The 14,248-nt window shown below is 36.5% G+C and overlaps 5 protein-coding genes across 8 annotated transcripts; 2 read left to right on the top strand and 3 right to left on the bottom strand.

Annotated features, from left to right (window-relative positions):
- Positions 1-68: 68 nt before the first annotated feature.
- On the bottom strand, positions 69-1,432 carry LOC130505927 (uncharacterized). The gene is made up of 4 exons (XM_057000531.1): positions 1,245-1,432; positions 914-1,115; positions 551-805; positions 69-473 (listed from the first exon to the last, which is right to left on the bottom strand). Exons 2-4 carry the CDS (start codon positions 1,109-1,111, stop codon positions 156-158), a joined length of 771 nt encoding a protein of 256 aa, XP_056856511.1. The 5' UTR covers positions 1,112-1,115; positions 1,245-1,432; the 3' UTR covers positions 69-155.
- A 2,032-nt stretch (positions 1,433-3,464) lies between these two features.
- On the top strand, positions 3,465-4,527 carry LOC130505929 (uncharacterized). The gene has a single exon (XM_057000533.1). The coding sequence runs from the start codon at positions 3,735-3,737 to the stop codon at positions 4,278-4,280; it is 546 nt and encodes a 181-aa protein (XP_056856513.1). The 5' UTR covers positions 3,465-3,734; the 3' UTR covers positions 4,281-4,527.
- LOC130505928 (proline-rich receptor-like protein kinase PERK12) lies at positions 4,393-7,622 on the bottom strand. The gene is made up of 8 exons (XM_057000532.1): positions 6,531-7,622; positions 5,983-6,444; positions 5,817-5,903; positions 5,663-5,733; positions 5,485-5,561; positions 5,221-5,368; positions 4,977-5,138; positions 4,393-4,907 (listed from the first exon to the last, which is right to left on the bottom strand). Exons 1-8 carry the CDS (start codon positions 7,261-7,263, stop codon positions 4,662-4,664), a joined length of 1,986 nt encoding a protein of 661 aa, XP_056856512.1. The 5' UTR covers positions 7,264-7,622; the 3' UTR covers positions 4,393-4,661.
- Positions 7,623-8,064: 442 nt separating this feature from the next.
- LOC130505930 (uncharacterized) lies at positions 8,065-9,530 on the bottom strand. The gene is made up of 5 exons (XM_057000534.1): positions 9,416-9,530; positions 9,142-9,330; positions 8,900-9,034; positions 8,669-8,815; positions 8,065-8,590 (listed from the first exon to the last, which is right to left on the bottom strand). The coding sequence occupies exons 1-5, from the start codon at positions 9,473-9,475 to the stop codon at positions 8,219-8,221; spliced, it is 903 nt and encodes a 300-aa protein (XP_056856514.1). The 5' UTR covers positions 9,476-9,530; the 3' UTR covers positions 8,065-8,218.
- A 2,708-nt stretch (positions 9,531-12,238) lies between these two features.
- Positions 12,239-14,088, top strand: LOC108830850 (uncharacterized). 4 transcript variants are annotated; one of them, XM_018604420.2, is made up of 5 exons: positions 12,239-12,934; positions 13,137-13,251; positions 13,422-13,593; positions 13,676-13,754; positions 13,835-14,088. In XM_018604420.2, exons 1-5 carry the CDS (start codon positions 12,854-12,856, stop codon positions 13,943-13,945), a joined length of 558 nt encoding a protein of 185 aa, XP_018459922.1. In that variant the 5' UTR covers positions 12,239-12,853; the 3' UTR covers positions 13,946-14,088. The 4 variants fall into 4 exon arrangements, 2 of the variants coding, with proteins under 2 accessions (XP_018459922.1, XP_018459923.1); XM_018604421.2 differs by having other exon boundaries at positions 12,428-12,934; positions 13,031-13,251; XR_008941843.1 differs by having other exon boundaries at positions 12,431-12,934; positions 13,137-13,238.
- Positions 14,089-14,248: the final 160 nt, after the last annotated feature.

Raw genomic sequence — 14,248 nt, 5'->3', positions numbered from 1 at the left:
TATGGAAAATTGTTATTCACAAAAATCAATGCATTTTTAATATGATTTCTTAATATATGTGAAAAGTCTATAATATGTATCTTTAAAAAATAGAGGGAGTATTTAATACCAAAACGGTAAAAATCAATTGTTACCGGACTGGGGGCGCATACATTTCACCGACCTCGGATGGCAGCAGCCCGAATTTGGAAATCTCTGGCCACATCCTTCATGGTCTTGACAGTAAGCCAGCGAATGTACCAAGAAACCGGAGGCACATTGAAAAAAAATGAAGGCTTAAAAACCATTTCCAGTTCCACCTTTGACGCAATCTTTCCTTGTCCACCACTACATTTTTTGTATTCTTCTCGGCTCTTCGGCTTCATGTTCTTGCACAAGCGTTTTGAATCTACATACATTGGCTCCAGTGTACAGCTAACCTCAAACATTTCCATGAACGTCATCATGTCTTTTTTCTCTATGTCATAACGTACCTGCCGACCATAAGCAGTTCCAAGAGTTGAACAAAAACATCGTTGTTTCTCGTGAGAAATAGAGAGACATTTCTTACAACAATTGATTTTCGGTCTGCGATTTTAGGTACACGAACACCTATCGGGATAGTTCGCGACCACCTAAGGAACTTCCATGCCAAAACTTTGTCAGCCGCTCTCGACTTCCCATTCTCGTGGTGTTTGATAATTCTGGTGAATGATCGATTGTTTGGATTAGTTAACATTTCTTTAGCTGCCTGAGGTGGCAATCCTAGTTCGAAATCCATTTTCATATGGCAATAGCCCCATTCTAATTCATTCACTACTTCCATCTTCAAAACACAAGAAAATATAAATAAACATTTGAGAGCTAATTTCTTACTTTTATATAAGCAAAAAAATATCAAATGTTTTGTAATTGTTAGCTGATTTGATCTTACCTTCGTCACCTTAGGGGAAGGTTCACGCCATTGTTTTTTCTTTTCTGCTTCTCTCCATAGTTTTAACTGCTCCTTTGTGTCATCTCTATCCTCGTGACTTTTCATCTCTCTCACTTTCTTGGATTCAACATTTTGAGATTTTCGTGGCTGTTGAGTGTTCTGACTGATCCAGGCACCAAATCCAGGAAATATACCCATTTACCTAGACAGAGAGAATTGACGATAAGTATAACTGTACTATATATGGTTTCAGGGACTTTTGATGATATATAGATTCAGATTTACACAAAACATCATATGAAACTGAAAGAGTAGCGAAGGTGGAGTGTACCTTGCGTTTACGACTTTACGTACCACCGAGGAGAAAAAGAAATATGTCGAGGCAGCTAAAGTCTCGTGACTTATTTCTTGACGTACAAGCGAGAGCTACAAGTATATTGAAGAATGTTTCTGCTGCACCTACGTGAAATTCGAGCATCCGCATATAATGGGCATTTAAACCTAAATTTTAGTTCGAGTTACTGTTAGACGATGAAATTACATATCTATTTTCCGAAAAAAATAATTGTATTCGAAAATAGTTTCTTAAGCAAACACTTTGCGGCTAGAATTATTGACTTATTCTTGGGTTCACCCCTAGAGTGAACCTAGAAGTTCACCCAACCAATAGAAATCACTCATTTCACAATTAATATCTTTTAAATAAGAAAACAAAATATTATCAAGTTATATTATGTTTTTAAAATAAAAATATTAAAAATAAATAAAAATAGTAATATATACAAAAAGTTAAAAATATTTTAAATCTGTAATCAAAACACTAAACCTAAACTCTAAAATTTAAATTAAAAACATTACACAATAAATCTTAAAAATATCAAATCCTTAATCCTAAAAAGAGTTTAGGGTTATCCAAAGATTTAGGGTTTAGAGTTTAGGATTTAGGGTTTAGTATTTCGATGACGGCGTTAACATATCTAAATTTCTTTTGCATATACTAGAGTTTAGGGTTAAGAGTTTAAGATTATCCAAGGGTTTAGCATATATCCAAGGGTTTAGGGTATACTCAAGGGTTTAGGGTTTATGATTTAGGGTTTAGGGTTTATTTTATTTTTTGAAAATATTAAAATATATTTTTTAAATCATTTTTTGTAACTACTATTATTTTTATTTGTTTTTATTTTATTTATTTTATAACATAATATAACTTGACAATATTTTATTTTCTTATTTAAAAATATCAATTTTTAAATGAGTGATTCCTATTGGTTGGGTGAACTTCTAGGTTCAATCTAGGGGTGAACTCAAAAATAATAACTCAGAATCATTGAGTAAGGAATATTTTTCTTTATTAACAGAAAGGAAATAAAAATGTAAGCAAAATCAAAAGGTGACCGCATTATACACAAACGCAAGAAACAATCAATTATTTAGAGACGTGCAGAGCCCCAAAAAAAACAAAAGAATGGCATGAAAGAATACAAAGCGTGCTTTACGCTAATCCCTATGTTGTGTACAACTTTAAACCATTTTCTCTAGCAGAGCCCCACAACATCCGACCCCTTTATTATCACGAGACTGAACAGAATCTTATCTTGAACCAGTAAAGATAGCTACAATGGGCACTAAACTGTAGTATACATAATCCTCGATAATATATAATTTATGTATATTATTGAAAAACTGATTGCTACGTCGACAAGCAATACACAACTACATAATCGCATATTTAGACAAAATTAATGTGTTGAAAACCGCATATAATATCGAGAACATCCTTAAACTAATATGTATGGCATAAATATAATCTTGATATCGGAAAAATATGTCGGATTTGAAACTTGGCATCAACCAAATGAAAACTTATTTGAGAAGAATCATAAGATTCATAACACATCCAGATGATTAAAAAATAAAATAAACACATATAAATCAAAATATTCAAAATGCAATGTTATACATCAAAGAAGATGACATAATATGTTAAGTATCATATTACCAGGCTACAAGTCTAATACATTTTTATGGCTACCAAAATTATGTTGATGGTGTTAGCAATATAGTATATAAAAGTTTAAAAACGTTAACATATAATTCATATAGTTTGTGTAGTTTCTAATAAATTATTTTTGTTTGGATGTGTGGTTATGTGGCGGTGTATTATTCCTCTAGCTACTAATTAGTTATATTTTTTTCTATACTATTTCACAGTTTTTGTGTTTTGTATAATAGTCTTCTTTTTAGTTTTTTTTTTCTTATCTTTTAGTGATTTCTATTACACACATTTATAAAAACTTGAAACTATTGTGTGTAAAATACTGAATTCTCACAAATCTTTTGATCTTTTTTATTGGAAAAGATGAAATTGTACAAAATCACACTTTATCTTCACACAAAGAAATCAGATTTGTTCCAAAGTACATCTCTCTTCTTGCACTTACACATCACAGAGAATCTCTTTACTATATCTCTTTATGAAAAGAAAAGACAAGAAATAAAAACAACAGAGAATGTTCTCTCAATTTAAAACTTTGGTTTCAGACCCATTAATGAGTTTTATTCCTTTTATTATCTATCACTTTTGGTATGATAAATTTATTTCAATCCACAATATGCTTCTATTAATTCATCACCCCTTATCTCACATGGAATGAAGCATATTCACATTTCTTGTTCCACAAGTACCTTCACAAGTACCTTCCTTGATCTCTACTCAAGGAACTTCAAAGTAAGACCTTGACAACTTCATCATCTTCTTATATATACCACTTCTTGATTTATCTCTAAGAACCAAACATAAGCCAAAACCTAGTAGAAAAAAATGGGAGACCAAGGAGTACAACAAATGCAGCAGCCTGTTGTTGTGTATCCAACCGCATACACTAAACAGTATCCATCTCAATCTTCTTCTTCATCTTCCTCTGGCTCTCGCGGTTCTTTTGGTACGGTCTTCATAGTCCTAGCCGTAATCCTTGTCTTATCCGTTCTGGCTTGTGTCTTCGGGAGGCTATGCAACCGTGAGAGCCGTGCGGCTAAGCAGCAGCATAGCAAGCAACCAAAGCATGAGAAAGGGTCGTCTAAGAAGAGCCGTGAGATTCGGCCTGTGGACCGTGAGCCGAGGGAGAGAGGTGACTTGGAGTTTGGGTTGGATATGAAACGGCCTAAGCCTATTGAGAAACCCTCTGGAAGAGATCAGGGTGAGGATATAGAATTTGGATTTGATAACAAGCAACAAGAAAGAGGCGGACCTCCTCCTCCAGTTATTAAACATGGAGTGAGGTTCAAGTTACCGGAAAATGGAGACCATCATGCTAAAGGTGAAGTCAGACGTGGAGGTCCTGAATTTGAGTTCCGACCAAGACACTAATGAACTTGTTTTGTCCAAAAACAAACCACTTTATTTATGCTTATCATGTCTTAACTGCTTCTTTTGTGCATGTGTGTGTTTTTTTTTTCTCCTTTCCTGGCTTGATTTTATGGGTATGGAACTTATTTATTTTTAGAGCTGAAGCTATCAAACTTCTTTAGTCTCTTAGTGTTACATATACATCATTTTCTATGTAAATTCTGTAATAATCTTGGCAAAATTAAAGAATCAAAAGAGTTCTTCACTATTTTTCCTCGCTCAAAACAAAAACTGAAGGCACCTACCAAGAACTCATCTCAAAACAATACAAAAAAAAAGAATGGCTTTACATAGCTCAAGAAAAGAGGGAAGAGGTATGTATAACTTTCACCAGCTGTATGATTAGAACCGTCTGTTATTGAAAGGCCGAGTCTCTGATTCATTCCCTGAGAAATCAGAGGAGCTTATGACAGAGTGATCTCCACTATACATCCCTGTATCTGCACTATCGCCAGAACCAAACGCCATTTTCCTGAACTTCGTGATGTCTTGGTTGTACTGCCCTGAGTTATAAGTTGTGCTTTGCCCAACTTTGGTTCCGTTGCTAATGTCTCCCGAGTCTTCGTCACAGTCCAACGCTCTCACAACCTTTATATTTACCAAAATAAATTAGTTTCGTGCATAGTAAGCAAGACTTTTGTTGCTGAATATGATTACCTGAACCATGCGTGGACGTTTTGGACCAGAATGTCTAACGCATGCAGCGGCTGTCTCAATCATTCTGAAGACTTCATGCTCCACGTAATGTTTGTCGAGTCTTCTATCAATCAGTTCGCTGCAATCTCCTGTCTCAATGGCTTTTAGAAGCAGCGGACGTGCCTGTGAGAAGTCATGTATAAGTACTGCATGAGTAAACTAGAGCCAATCTTTTACTGTGATTTAAGAATATTTTTTTTTTTACCCATTCGACCAAACTCTCTTCTCCTAGAGGCTGATTCTGATCAACTGGTTTCCGTCCGGTTACAAGCTCTAAGAGAACAACACCAAAGGAGAAAACATCGGATCTATCAGTCAGTTTTCCACTTGATGCATATTCTGGCGCTAGGTACCTGAACATATAACATGTTAATTAAGTCTTGCATCCTTGTGACAAACCATAGGATCATTAAAGATTTGTGTTCAAGAATTGAGCATTGGAGTTTAGAGTTTTGTGATGAATGCTTACCCAAAGGTTCCCATAACCCTAGTTGATACATGAGTTTGTGTTGTATCATTGAGTCTAGCAAGTCCAAAATCAGCAACCTAAACAAGAAGAAACCAATAACAAGTCTCATCAACTAAGGCTTTACAGAGTCATATGATGCCATATTAAAAAAAAAAACAGAGAAGCTTTTTTTTATTACCTGAGCTTCATATTCATCATCCAGCAGAATGTTTGCTGACTTAATGTCCCTGTGAATGATTTTAGGATGACCTGTTAAAAAAACAAGAATGTGACTCTGCCTTATTGTTTTGTGAAGTATATGTTTCTAAACAAATGGATAAGTAACTACTTACAGTCTTCATGCAGATACGCCAACCCTTTGGCTGATCCTATAGCGATCCTTACTCTCTTAGACCACTCTAACACAGGCCTTCCCCTACCTGTCAAGAAAAAAACGTGTTCTTTTGAGTCAGTCTAACACATAATTCACAACACTTTAGTATAAAACCATTTAATTACCGTGCAAATGATGCTCCAACGTCTGATTAGAAACATACTCATAGATAAGCAATCTATGCTGATCCGAAATACAGTAACCAACCAGAGAAACCAAATGCCGATGATGAACACGGCTGATGATCTCAACCTCTGCCTTGAACTCACGGTCTCCCTGTCCGCTTCCAGCTTTAAGCTGCTTCACCGCAACAACTTTACCATCGTGCAACGTGCCTTTGTAGACGCATCCAAACCCTCCTTCTCCGAGAATGTTGTGACGAGCAAAGCCTTGAGTAATCTCCGCAAGCTCCTCGTAACTGAAATGAGTCTGGCCGGTTCCGAGGATCGCAGAGTCGTTGGATTGATGACCTCTTTGGCTACCGTAGCTGTTCCCCATAGAGGAATATTGCTGCTGCTGCGAGTTGTACATTGAACCGCTCGGACCAGAGTGTATTTTACTAGGGTCTTGTCCGTATAAGAATCCATCTACATATTTCAAGAAAATTTAATCAAAGCTAAGAATAGAGATGAACAGAGAGATTAAATATAAAACAGAGATTTTTTTACAAAACCTGACTTGACGGAGAAGTTAGGGTGTGGTAAGTAGTGTGAGTGAGCGTAGGCATCGATGTTTCTCTTCTTCTTTCTTCTCACTACGAAGACAATGGCTATAAGGACCAAGATGGCGACACCGGCGACAGCCATGCCGGCGATAGTCTTCCCTTGATAGCTGTTTCCATCGGTGTTGTTTGTTGGAGGCGTTTCTTTGGTAGGGACTGATGGAGGCACCAAGGGTCCACCGTGAGGTTTGGGTGGTGGGAGGAGCGAGCTCGGCGGTGGAGAAAAAGCTGGTGGTGATGGTGGGATTGGGGGAGAGTTGGTGGGGTCTGACGGTGGAGCCGGAGGTGAGTTGGTTGGTTCTGACGGTGTAGCCGGAGGAGGAGACTCCGATGGTGGTGGAGGAGGAGATTGAGCGTCTGGAGATGGAGGAGGGTTGTTGGATTCGTTTGGTGGAGCTGGTGGAGTATCTGAATTCGCCGGAGGAGGAGGAGGAGGAGTGTTAGTTGATGTTGGCGGCGGCGGAGAGTTGGTTGAGTCTGCCGGTGGAGAGTTAGAAGCTGGAGGCGGAGTGGGGGTTAACGGTGGTAGAAGCGAAGGTAGCGGAGGAAGCAGTGAATCGGGAGGTGGAGGAGGTGACGGTTCTGGATTAGAGGGTGGCGGCGGTGATGAGTCAGCCGGCGGGGGAGCTGAATCGGCTGGTGGTGCCGGCGGTGAAGATGTCGGAGAACCGCCGGAGTTTGACATTTATTATTATTATTATTTTTTTTTTTGCAGAAACAACACTCAGAACATAATGATCAATTGATGGAAACAATTGATTTTCAGATTAAATGATCAAAAAAAAGAAACCAAACTCAGAAAACACAGTAAGCGCCGATTAAATGTTTTAACTCTAGCTCTGAAGGAAAAAAAAACTAGGGCTTATAATAAATATGCAGGACCTTTAATATCAGGTGGAGAAAATGCAAGCCATTAACCTCTATATCTCTCTCTCCCTCAGTTTCTTTTCCCGGAAAAAAGAAAGAAGAAGAAGAGAGAGATAAGAAATTTTTTTTTTTCCTAAAAGGAATAATCTAACGAATTGACATGATGCGATGATAAGTTGTTGGCACGTCTCCTGTGCCCTCCCTCTTTCCTTTAATCTATTAAAAAAATACTCTATTTGTTCTTCGTATTGGCCCTTTTGTTTCTTTTGGGAATGTCACTCCTTCCTTGATTCCCGGGCTACCGCGCAAAATCAACGGGTTTTTCAAATGTTATTTCTTCGGGCTCTTCCACCTCACCCGAACCGGTAACGTCGAGTTGAAGCAAGCGGAGGAAGAGTGGTTAGTCCTTTAGCGGGCCTTAAATATAAATGGACTAGACACTTTTCTAAAGCCCATTAGTAACTAATCACTCTAGCACTACATATGTTTGTGTTCTTATATTTGTATAAGACTATTTTTTTATCAAAACATGAAATTGCGTATGTTCATTGAACGAAGCTAAGTGCTTTCCATGTTTATTTCTTCATGTCTTCACTTAGGTGTATCATGTAGCCCTTCATCTTGTGATATGTTAAATCACAAATAATTTTTTAGTAGTTTCAACTTCAGAAAACAATATTAGCTGCGGTACGTAGTCGATACCAAGATAATCGCTAATACGCGGTAAACGGCTTTTGTATGTTTGACGACAATCTTCTATAGTTCTATATTTTTCAAAAATCATGTAATTGAATAATCTCTTTCTCACTCGCTTTGATGATTTCTTCTGAGGGTGGCTTTGCATTTCGTACAATCGAAGCCATCTCCTGAAGCGCGCTGAGCAGCTTTTTGGAGGTTTCGATGGTGATCCCACGGATGAACCAAGAAAGCGGCGGTATATTAAATGGAGGATATGGCTCGAAGTAGTGGTTTATTGTAAGCTTTGACGCAACCCTTCCTCGGCCACCACTACATTTTTTATATTCTTCTGGACTCTTTGGTGACTTCTTTTTGCACAGCCGTTCTTGATCTACATATATAGGCTCCACTTTATAGTTGCCGTGGAACTCTTTCATCAACATTACTTTCCCTTTCTTATATTTTGTCTGTAAATAGGCTGAATTAGCTAGGTTTCATCAATACGAACACAAAGGTGTTGATTCTTGTGAGATAAAGCTTCTTACCGTAAGATCTTTTCTGTTTTCTACCATAGTTAGATGTATCGGGATGGATATAGTCGTCAGCGAAAGGAATTTATAAGCTACAGCTTTCTCCACCATGATGTCCCGCCTCGGACCATTCTCCTTCAAAACCTTTCTTGATGTGTTTTTCTAGATAACAAAATATATATATCAAGTATTGGCTATATTTAATACCACATTCGAATCATATATATAATGATTAGTAAAGAAAACCATTAGGTCGCGCCACTTATCATAATCGAAAAACGGACCGCCTTTTGGTTCAATCATCAATCCGTAGAGTGTATCAGGAGCTGTTCCCACGGTCAATTCTATGTTCATATGGTAAAGACCCTTTTTATTTGTCACCTTCAAAGATATATAAATAAAAAGAAATTTCAAAGATCTTGTTCTTGATTCTACCATGGCAAAAACATCTGTGGGTATTGTATTTTGTTTGGTGATTTTTATCTTACCTTGATCTTGGGACGGGGATTATGCCACGGATGCTTCTTCTCTGCTTCATACCAAAGCCCTTGTTGTCTGATCGAATCTCTATAATCATAATATATCACATCCTTCTTCTTCTTCTTAAAATGAGCATTATTAGTGTCTTTCTCTGACGCCGACTTGGACTCGACATTTTCAGATCTCTTGGACTCGGCCTACATGAACAAAAATAAAAATGTGTTTTATATATATTTATTTGGCTTCATCGGGTCCTATATATGATTGATGAAATAAGCTGACATTAGGAGACTCTTGATTGTTCTGATTGATCCAGACACCAAATCCAGGGAATACACCCATTTCTATTGGAAAGTTTAGCCTACCAAAACTGATGAGAGCAGGAGCAAATGAAGGATCTAAATTAAAGCTTGTGGATATATATTATGGTTTCTGTAATGTTAGTTAAAGTATTATTCTGCATCTTGAGAGAATGTTGTACGTTAAGTTTTATGCATGGCAGCTCAATTCTCGTGAATTACATGACGTACAAGCGAGAGCTTTCTGAGGATAATAGGAGACCCATCAAAGTTTTCCTTTTTTAATGTACAATCCTTAAATCAACAATACGTAATTTATTAAGGTTACTTTCTCAAGAAGATTTACATACAGATAGCAGAGTCATTATTTGGCTCTCGTAGCTGTTTCCCATAGAGGAATGTTTTTTTTTTGTTTTTTTTGTTTTTGCCATAGAGGAATGTTGCTGCTGTGAGTTGTACATTGAACCACCGGGACCAGAGTATCCTTTACTAGGATCTTGTCCGCATAAGAACCCATCTACATTTTCAAGCAAATAAAAAAATGGTATGCTGGTAAACTAAAGCTATCAAAGCTAAGCATATAGATGATCAGAGAGATTTTAATACCTGACTTGACAGAGAAGTTAGGGTGTGCCAAGCACTGTGAGTAAGTGTAGCGATCAATGTTAATCTTTTTTTTTCTCTTACCAAGAACACAATGGCTTTTAAGCCACGATGGCTACACCGGCCACAAACATGCCGACCATTGTCTTCCTTTGATAGACGAAATTATCTTAGTTTTGTATTTGGTAAGATATACTTGCATTTAATTTTGACAAAATATAAATATTTATATGAAATTGGGTAATTTTTCATACTAAGTTGTGAAGGTTTCTTATTATCGCAATTATATGATTTTAAGTTATTTAACATAAGACGGCTCATAGTGATGCAGTCAGCTCCATGAATTCTCATAAAACATATAAAATTATCGATTGTAATACCGTCAACGAAAAATTTCTTACAATTTGTAATACCATATTTAACAAGTATTAAAAAAACAATAGTGATGTTGATGATTTACGTATAGGGAAATTTGGAAGCATAACCAATGTAGAAATTAAATGAAGTATATACACATAACAAAGGAGAGGCTATGATATTTGTATAATAATTGCCATATTGTCCTTGACATGCAATTTTCTGATTTTTTTTTCATTTTTTACTTTTCTCACAACTATGTTTTCCCTTTCTAATTTTAATTGCTTTTAATTTCTATTAAAGCAATTATTGAACTTTGTAGTTAACATTATAAAAACATAGATTTTTTTTATATATAGTATGTTTTGAAAATTTCAAAACAAACATATATTTTGTAAATTTTATATAATTTTTTATAATCACGATTGTAAATCTATACTATTTTACACACATATATAGTATAGTCAGATTTTATTTTTAAAATAAGACATAATATTGTTGTATTCCATTTCATTTAGAAACATAACATAGTACAATTTCTTTCTTCCTCCGCATCCTTCCCTCTCTTTCACTATAGCTCTCTCTCTCCCTTCTCTACCAGCATAACTCTGCCATTTTCTCCTTCTCTCCATGTTTCTTTGTCTATTCCCTCTCTGCCTCCCTCTCTTCCTCCCTTTCTCCTTTACCACCATAGCCACCACCACTTTTTCCCATGTTCCTTTGTCTACTCCATCCCTCGTTTCCCCCCCTTTCTCTCTCTCTCCCTCCTCTACCATAGTCACAACCACTTTCTCTTTCTCCTCTACTCTATCCCTCACCACTTTCTCTCTCCCTCCCTCCCTCTATCCGACATCTCCGTCATTTTTTATCTATTCGGCATTCCATTTTCTTCTATCTATTTGACATCTTCCCTCTTTCTCCCCTCCATCCGTTTTTTTCTCTCTTTCTATCATGTAAACTTCTCTAATTTTCTTCATAATCCCTATTCTATATCATGCGTCATATGTTCTATACTATTTTAAATTACAGTATATAGTACAATACATTTCTTTTTCTCTTCTTTTGCAATTCGTATCTCATTCTCTGCTTCCTGATTCTTGTTACTCACTACTTGATCAGTTACACTGTTTTGTTCTTACAACACTGTCGCCACTCATTATTTCTCTCTAAGAAAATTTTAGAGAATTTCATATATACAAAGTTTGTGGGTGTGTCGAGTATTCCATACCATAACATATAACATGTATAGCATAGTCACGTAATGGATAAGAGTTTGGGTTTAGGGTTTAGAGTTTAGGATTAGGATTTGGGTTTAGGGTATATGGTTTGGGTATATGGTTTGGGTTTAGGGTTTGGGTTTAGGATATATGGGTTGGGTTTAGTGTATATGGTTTGGGTTTAGGGTTTAGAGTATATGGTTTGGGTTTAGGGTTTAGAGTATATGGTTTGGGTTTAGGGTATATGGTTTGGGTTTAGGGTTTGGGTTTATGATATATGGTTTGGGTTTATGGTATATGGTTTGGGTTTAGGGTTTATAGTATATGGTTTGGGTATATGGTTTGGGTTTAGGGTTTGGTTTAGTGTATATGGTTTGGGTTAAGTGTTTGGGTTTAGGATATATGGTTTGGGTATATAATTTAGGTTAGGGTTAAGCATACTCTCTACAAACCCTTCATCTTTTTCAGTTTTTTTTATTTTCTTCATCTTCTTTATAATGGTTGTTGGTATAAATTAATTGTTCTGTACTATATATTTGAAAAAGATAGTATAGTACGATATCAATCGTTATATCACTACAAAAAATATGAGTATTGGTAGCAGTTCGCGGTAGCACGAATTCATGAACTGCTACTAATAATGTCAAAATCAGACCATAACTCTATCGTAACATTAATTTCGTGCTAGCAAAGATTTTCATTAAGCGGGAGCCCCGAAAGTGTATTATGCAGCGGAATATTTATTTTGGAGCCAAAAAACTTAGCGAAATTTATGTTTTGGAGCGGCTTTTTTTTTTGGTAAAGTTATTTAAAAAAAAAATAGATGTTTTCATTCATCACGCACAAAAAAAAAATTTAGCATCTATCTCTCGTCGTCCTCTGTCCTTCGTTCTTCTTTTTTTTTTCTTTGACCAATGTCCTTCATTCTTCTTCTCCATCGTTTTCTTTCATCTATCTCTTATCACTTTCAATCTTTCTCTGTTTCTAGGGTTTAATTTTTCTCTGGGAAACAAAGTATAAGTTGTCTCAATCAAGGAAAATTGCCCTGCCCTAAATCTGTTTTCCTCTCTGACAGACAAATTGAGGAGGCAATCTCGACGTCTTGCCTCGACGCCGACTCTTCTGTTCACCCCTTCGTCGTGGTATCATCCAACGTTAGGGAAAGCTTCTTCTTGCACCAGTGTTGTCAAAGTTTCGGTCAACGGTGTCGTGCCTCTGTTCCTTCTCAGAGACTCTGGTGGTGTATGTGTAACCGAGCTCGCCGGAGACTTCATGGAGTTGAAACCAAATCTTATCTTAGAGAGATAATCAAAGAGAGAGATGAGGTTCGCACCTACTCCTACAAAGTGTTCGATGAAATGCCCAAATAGTTACATACTCTGTTTCTAACCGTGCCTTTCCTTTCTCTGCTTCTGCTGCAGATAATAGCTCAGATTTTGCATCAGATTGCTCAGATGAACGTGTTGCTTATAGATAAGAACATTCGTATTGATATCAAATTAAGTGTTGGCGTTTGTTTTGCTGCAGAGAGATGGTGCATCAGTTTCAAGATCATTGTACATGCCTGGGAAAAACAAAGTCATTGTACGAGCTGTCTCTTTTGACAACAAACAACATGTTTCCAATGAAGTAAGTGGTGGTGGTATGTACTGACTTTCCTTTATATTTTGCTGGATTCATGTGAATGATGAGTGTTGAATGTTTATATGAGGAATATATTGAATAATGAGAAGCTTTATCAATTGAAAGAAATGAATTTTCAGTCCAAGTTTTCACTCATGTGTACGTTCTGTCTTGTGTGTTCGTTATCAGATGAAATCACTTTGGTGTCATCAGCAAAGGACTGGTTGTCTGAAAACTATGGGCAAGGTGATGGGGCTAACTATGCAGAGGAAGAAGCCGCCAAAGAGGATGAGGTATTGCAGGAGACATTTGTGGCTTGGAGAGAGTTATATGAGGCAGAGCTTGCAATTGAGCTAACCAAGTGAGTAACTCTTCCTGTATATTTTCCCTTATTTGTTTCACAGAGTAACTAACATCTAATCTGTGGCCTTTAAACTTCCAAGGCTGATGCCGGAATCTGCTCTTACAGCACCCAAGGAGAAGAAGCTTACAGGAAGACAGTGGTTTGAGAGTGGCAAAGCGGTATATCTCAGAATCTTTGTTGCAACTATTTTGTAAACAGATGGCGTTGTTGTTAATGATCTGTCTTGCGCCATTTTCAGAGCAGAACAATGGTCGCTGCTAATCAAGAATCTGAGGAGGAAGATGATGAAGACACTGACTTTACATTGAGCAGCATTCAATCTCCATTACTCATAGATTCACGTTTTTAACATTCTTAAAATAGCAGCACCGGGATGTAAACATGTTTTTTTGCCTAAATAAACTTTATGTTCAAAAAAAAGAAAAAGTAAATGAATGTTAAAACTTATCTTTGAGAAAAGTTAGATTTAAAAATTTAACAAAACCCTAAATATATTTTAAACTTATTTTTGACATTTTTTAAAAAGATGTCAAAAAAATATTTTAAAACCCTAAACATAAACCTAAGAACTTCAATCTCTTCTCAACACTAAAAATAAATTAGAAAAGAAAAAAAAAAATTTTGAAACCCTAAACATGCTCTAAATTCCAAC

Source organism: Raphanus sativus, unplaced genomic scaffold (assembly GCF_000801105.2).
Source record: "Raphanus sativus cultivar WK10039 unplaced genomic scaffold, ASM80110v3 Scaffold2704, whole genome shotgun sequence".
Taxonomy (NCBI): domain Eukaryota; kingdom Viridiplantae; phylum Streptophyta; class Magnoliopsida; order Brassicales; family Brassicaceae; genus Raphanus; species Raphanus sativus.
The sequence above is the reverse complement of the archived record's forward strand: the minus strand, read 5'-3'. Positions and strand labels throughout refer to the sequence as shown.

Bases quoted from the DNA above. Each gene is read 5' to 3' on its own strand.
- LOC130505927 (XM_057000531.1), bottom strand. From the start codon at position 1,111: ATGGGTATATTTCCTGGATTTGGTGCCTGGATCAGTCAGAACACTCAA. The intron at 806-913 runs GTAAGATCAAAT...TGTGTTTTGAAG, and splicing joins CTTCCCCTAAGGTGACGAAG to ATGGAAGTAGTGAATGAATT. The intron at 474-550 runs GTAAGAAATGTC...TATGGTCGGCAG, and splicing joins CAGACCGAAAATCAATTGTT to GTACGTTATGACATAGAGAA.
- LOC130505929 (XM_057000533.1), top strand. From the start codon at position 3,735: ATGGGAGACCAAGGAGTACAACAAATGCAGCAGCCTGTTGTTGTGTAT.
- LOC130505928 (XM_057000532.1), bottom strand. From the start codon at position 7,263: ATGTCAAACTCCGGCGGTTCTCCGACATCTTCACCGCCGGCACCACCA. The intron at 5,139-5,220 runs GTAAAAAAAAAA...GACTTCTCACAG, and splicing joins AAGAGAGTTTGGTCGAATGG to GCACGTCCGCTGCTTCTAAA. The intron at 4,908-4,976 runs GTAATCATATTC...GTAAATATAAAG, and splicing joins AACGTCCACGCATGGTTCAG to GTTGTGAGAGCGTTGGACTG.
- LOC130505930 (XM_057000534.1), bottom strand. From the start codon at position 9,475: ATGGGTGTATTCCCTGGATTTGGTGTCTGGATCAATCAGAACAATCAA. The intron at 9,331-9,415 runs GTCAGCTTATTT...TTGTTCATGTAG, and splicing joins ACAATCAAGAGTCTCCTAAT to GCCGAGTCCAAGAGATCTGA. The intron at 8,591-8,668 runs GTAAGAAGCTTT...GCCTATTTACAG, and splicing joins AAAACAGAAAAGATCTTACG to ACAAAATATAAGAAAGGGAA.
- LOC108830850 (XM_018604420.2), top strand. From the start codon at position 12,854: ATGTGTAACCGAGCTCGCCGGAGACTTCATGGAGTTGAAACCAAATCT. The intron at 13,252-13,421 runs GTATGTACTGAC...GTTCGTTATCAG, and splicing joins CAATGAAGTAAGTGGTGGTG to ATGAAATCACTTTGGTGTCA. The intron at 13,755-13,834 runs GTATATCTCAGA...CGCCATTTTCAG, and splicing joins GGTTTGAGAGTGGCAAAGCG to AGCAGAACAATGGTCGCTGC.